At 61.6% G+C, this 5295-nt stretch overlaps 1 protein-coding gene across 1 annotated transcript in view; it reads left to right on the top strand.

Annotated features, from left to right (window-relative positions):
- PYCRL (pyrroline-5-carboxylate reductase-like) overlaps nt 1–3266 on the top strand; it is a 4184-nt gene extending 918 nt beyond the window's left edge. The window contains exons 3-6 of the mRNA XM_019519726.1: nt 401–580; nt 675–887; nt 1738–1830; nt 2457–3266. Coding sequence (XP_019375271.1) covers nt 401–580; nt 675–887; nt 1738–1830; nt 2457–2639 — 669 coding nt within the window. The 3' untranslated portion in view covers nt 2640–3266. The remainder of the gene's footprint in view (nt 1–400; nt 581–674; nt 888–1737; nt 1831–2456) is intronic.
- Nucleotides 3267–5295: the final 2029 nt, after the last annotated feature.

Genomic DNA, 5295 nt, shown 5'->3' with positions numbered 1-5295 from the left:
CCTGGGGGCAGGACGGGATTTCCCCCTGCTCAGACTGGTTTGCACTGGGGGGTTTGCTTTGCTCTGCAGCGGGGGCACGGCCTCTGCAGCACCCGTGACCCCCCCGGCAGCAGCAGGACGTTGTCGGCCGTGGCCCCCCTATACCCTGGGGTTGGGGGGCAATGCCCGGGGCTGTGTCGTGCAGCTCCGAGGTCGGACTCGGGTTTGTCTGTGGGGGGGGGCGGTGTGGGGGGGGCAGCCTGCATCTTCTGCAGCAACTCGCACCCCTGTGCAGACTGTCCCTCCGCATCTCAGTCAGGGCCCAGGTGTGAGGACCGGGGGGGCTGGCAGGAGGGGAGGTGCTGGGCCTGGGGATGCCCGCCTGGGCCCCTGACGCTGCCGCGTCCTCGCCCCCGCGCAGGAGCTGGGCTGCAGGACCACGCACAGCAATGGCGAGGTCGTGCAGAGCTGCATCCTGGTCTTCCTGGCCACCAAGCCCCACGTCCTGCCCGGCGTCCTGCAGGAGATCGCCCCCCTCGTGACCCCGAACCACGTCCTCGTGTCGCTGGTGGCGGGGGTCACGCTGCAGACCCTGGAGCAGGTGAGTTGCGCTGAGCCCCTGCCGGCACCGGGAGAAGGGTCCTGGGGGTGACCCCGCTGCCCTGGCTCGGCCCCACCTCTGTCTCTTCCTGCAGATGCTGCCCCCCGGGACCAAGGTGCTGCGGTTCATGCCCAACCTGCCATGCGTGGTGCAGGCGGGGGCGGTGGTGTTCGCGCGGGGGCGCTGCGCGGGGGAGCGCGAAGCTGCCGTGCTGCAGGGCCTGCTGGCGGCCTGCGGGCTGTGCGAGGAGGTCCCCGAGTCCTACATCGACATCCACACCGGGCTCAGCGGCAGCGGGGTGGCCTATGTGAGTGCCAGCGGCGGACCCCGTGGGCCTGGGCGTCCCTGCTGGGGTGGCCCCGGCAGTGGCCCGACTGCGGGCTCTTGCAAGACCTCCCGAGTGTTGCTCTGCGGCTTCAGTCTGGGCATCTGGGGAGGCTGGAAGGGTCACCCCCTAGGACCCTTACCCTTGCATGGGTCCCAGCCGTGCTGTGCTCTGGGGAGCACCCCCCAGGGTGGGTTGGGGCCTAGGTGTCACTTGCATCGGTTTCCTGCTGTGGTGTGAATCGGAGCAGACATGTGCCCTTATCGGGAGATAACTACATACAGCTGGCTGCTGTGACCGTGTCTCACTGCTGCGTAGCAGCAGCAGCATTGGCGAAAGGAGCAAATGGTTGCCCCGGAGTAAGCTGGACAGACGCCACCTATCCCAGGACAGCCTGCACCCATGTCGCCATGCCCCTTGCTCTCTTGGGGTAACTGTATCTGACGTGGGCCCTGGCACTTAGCCCAGCCGGCAGGCCTTGTGGCCTCCTCTGCGTCACACCCAAGCTGAGGCAGATTACGCTGGTGTAACCATCTCGTCCATCTGGGCCCTTAAACTGGGGCAGGTTGGAGAGATTCCCCCTGAAGGCCCCCCGTGACTTCTTGCCTTGCCTGGCTGTAGCGAGGGTGCTGAGCGCTCTGGCCCTGACCTCCACCAGGCGCTTTGCATCTTGGGCACAGCCCACGAAGGATCACGACAGGATCAAGCTGTGATCTGGCAGGATCGGGGCCGCCAGCGCAGGGCGGGATACTTGGCTCTGCCAGGCTCCGTCCTCCAGAAGCATCAGGTTCACGGCCATGGGCTAATGGTGGGCTGTTCTCCCCTACACCAGGTCTACATGTTTGCTGAAGCTCTGGCAGAGGGAGCGGTGAAGATGGGCATGTCCGGGCCCCTGGCCAGCCGGATCGCTGCCCAGACCCTGCTGGTGAGTGTACACCCTGTCCTGCCCTTCCCAGGGCGCTCTGTCCCCAGCTCCTCCAGCCCCAAGCCTCCCTCTGCTGCAGGGCTGGTTCTGGTGGGGGGGAAGTCCTTGGCTGTGTCCCTACCTCTTGCTTCCCTGTGGCTCCCTCTCCCCACCTGGGGACTCCTCCGAGGGGCTGTGGCACTCCCAGCTGGGCTGCCGTCCCCTTAGGATCCAAGCAACTGGAGACCACTTGGCTCTAGCTGCTGGAGTCAGCATGATGCATTGAGGGCTGAGCTGGGGGAAGCCAGGCAGAGGCCTTGTAATGGCTGAGGAAGCATCTCTATCATGCTGGGCACTGACATTGTTGGAAAGGTTAAAGCCGTGCAAGCAGAGGAGCTGGAGTGCGGCTTAGTGCCAGGCACAGCACCGGGTCACCAGTCCCAGCCTGGTCTGATCCTCACCTGGCCTGGCTCTTGGAGGCATCGTGAGCAGGGGTCAGGCGCCCACCTAGTGCATGCAGCAGGCTCCTCGAGCTGGGTGGATGGCACGGAAGTGCGAGAGGAGGGAGCGTGTGGCCGTAGCACGGGCTCCAGCAGGAGCAGGGGTGCTGTGAGATGCACCCCCCCACACCTTGCCTCTGCCTGCAGGGAGCAGCCAAGATGATGCTGGAGACGGGGGAGCACCCGGCCAAACTGCGGGCGGACGTGTGCACGCCCGGCGGCACCACCATCCACGCCCTGCACGAGCTGGAGAAGGGCGGGCTGCGGGCTGCTGTCATGAACGCCGTGGAGGCTGGCACCATTCGGGCCCGTGAGCTGGGCAAGAACTAGGGCCTGCAGCGCGGCACCACGGAGGCTGCCTGGAGCATGCCAGGCCGCGGCAGGCGTTGCCGTCCTAGTCCTGCTCCTTCGTGGACTGCCCAGGGAGGTGGCTTTCCATGGGAGGGTTGGGGCCTGGGCCTGCTCCATGCCTGCTGGTTGTGTTCTCAGTGGGCCATGGCTCCAATAAATGGTGCAGGCAGCTGCTGCGCTGTTCCCCTGGCTCCTCGGGGTCTCCTGTGTCCTGCGATCATAGAGAAGTGAGGCTGGAAGAGACCGGCAGAGGTCACATCCAGTTCAACTCCTTTCTGAGGCAGGATCAGCCCTGTCCAAACCAGCCCAGACGCATCCATCGTCTAAACTTTGTAAAACTGCTGTCATCCCTGACAGCACCAGGTAGGACACCCTTCCTGCCCCCAGTGCAGCGTCGGTTTGAGCCCGAGTGGAGGGGCAGGACCCTGCTGTGTTGGTTCCAGCAGGAGCATCGGCGCAGCCCAGTAGCTGCCCAACCTCTCCTTGACCACCTCCAGTGATGGAGTGTCTCCCACTTCCCTGGGCATCTCTCCCACTGCCTCCCTGCCCTGAACCATGGAGGTTTTTCCTGACATCCAACCTAAACCTGCTTTGACACAACTTCAAGTCATTGGTGCATGTGTTGCTGTCAGGATTTGTGGCTCCTGCTTGGCTCAGCGCTGTCTGCATGTGTCCCAAAGGGCAGTGCCACATATTGTGCCCAAGATGCTCTGGGGAGGAGGTTGGATGTGCGCTCTGGCTCACAGCTGGACCCCTAGCCACATACCCGAGGCCTCCCACAGCCCTGCTGGGTTTTGGTTGGAGCAAGGAGGGGAATGGCAACCAGTCCTAGCAAAGGGGAAGCCCCTCGGTGCACAGCAGCTCCTGTGTCCTGGGCAAGGCTCAGTGCCTGTCCCCAAGCTCAGTATGGCTCAGCTCCGGCTAACTGAGACCTGTCTGACTCGTAGAGCTGCATCGGGCCAAGTGGGGCACCGGGAGGCTTTGGCAGCAGGGGAAATGCAGCTAGGACCAACCACCAAGGCTGTCAGCTGTGCTCCATCTGCTCAGACCCTTCCCCACCCTGTACCTGTGGGCCTCTAGCAGGTGGGTGTTGCTCCAGGTGGCACCTGGGCAGACCAGGAGAGATACTGGTGGCAGGCACTGCTGAGGAGAGCGGATCCCCCCGAGTAAAAGTGATGGGAAAGGGTGATGTGTGTTCTCCCCCCAGGCTGTCTCCTCTCCGGCCAGGCAGGAGCTGGAATTCCTTCTACCAGATTTTCCCAGTTAAAGATATCAGCACCATCTCCAGGCCTATAGACATTTCCTGCTGGAGCCGGGGGGCGCAAGTGATTTGTGAGGAGCAGCTGAGGGACCTGGGTTGATTGAGTCTGCAGAAGGGAAGACTGAGGAGGATTGAATAGCAGCCTTCACCTCCCTGCAGGGGGGCTGCAAAGAGGATGGAGCTGGACTGGTCTCGGTGGGGGCAGATGGCAGGACAAGGAGCAATGGGCTCAAGCTGCAGCAAGGGAGGTTTAGGTTAGATATGAGGAAAAACTTTCTCATGAGGAGAGTAGTAAAGCACTGGGATGGATTACCCAGAGAGGTGGGGGAGTCTCCATCCTTGGAGGTTTTTAAGCCCTGACTAGACAAAGCCTTGGCTGGGATGATGTAGTTGGGGCTGGTCCTGTTTTGAGGTCATTGTTGGACTAGATGTGACCTCCTGAGGTCCCTGCCAACCTTAATATTCTGTGATTCTCAGAGTGCAGAAAAAGGTGGTTTTTTGGGGGGGGTGGGGAAGAAGGTTGAGAGAGGACCCAAGCAGACCCAATAATGTGACAGTGAGCCACAAGCCGAGGGCCAGGCAGCAAAGGCCAGGAGCCCTGGGACTGGCTGTCTAGCCTAACCCCTTGCCTGAGGCAAAATCAGCCCTAGCCAAACCAACCCAGTCCCCAATCCCCAGCTCTGAAGGACCCTTCAATCCCACCAGACATGTAGCAGGAAGGGAGGGAAGCCGACCAGCACAGCCCAGAAGCCTGGGATATGCCCATAGCAGAGCACAGGCATCGCTGCACCTAGATCCTCCCCAACCAGTGCCTGCCCACCCTCCTCTTGGTCACCTCCAGTAATGCATGTGGTCACTCAGCTCACAGCCCACACAAGCAGCTCCCGAGACCTGACTGCGCTGCCCCAGGCTTGGCTATCACCCATCCACCCGGAGACGGCAGCCAGGTTTAAAGAGGAGATGGAGGGGGGGCAGCGAAAGAGAAATTAAATTAGCAGCTGCAGCAGCAACACCCCGGCCAGGTGGATACATTTCACTTCTTCCCTTCAGTCACAGCACTTTTGTTTGTGGCCATCCAAAAAGAAACTCCCCGGTGCTCATCGTGGGAGCGACACACATTTGCTGCCCATGCACAAAGCAAAGAGATCTTCCTCCCAGGGGTGCAAGCAGAGAAGAGCCTGTTTTAAGCCATTTCTGTGCTTTAACAAACCCCGTGGACTACACAGTCGCCCGGTTTGTCGAACCTCCAGCCCCAGCTTGAGGCGGGAGTGGAAGAAAACAGGGCATAAGCCATCCTCATGGCACGACAAGGGATTTTTTTTTTGCTTTCCCCAACTCTGAAACTATGAAACTCTTGAAGGGAAAGAACAAGTC

The sequence above is a fragment of the Gavialis gangeticus genome, unplaced genomic scaffold (genome assembly GCF_001723915.1).
Source record: "Gavialis gangeticus isolate Ggan-Ray unplaced genomic scaffold, GavGan_comp1, whole genome shotgun sequence".
NCBI classification, from domain to species: Eukaryota; Metazoa; Chordata; order Crocodylia; family Gavialidae; genus Gavialis; species Gavialis gangeticus.
This window is presented reverse-complemented; position numbering and strand designations above follow the sequence as displayed.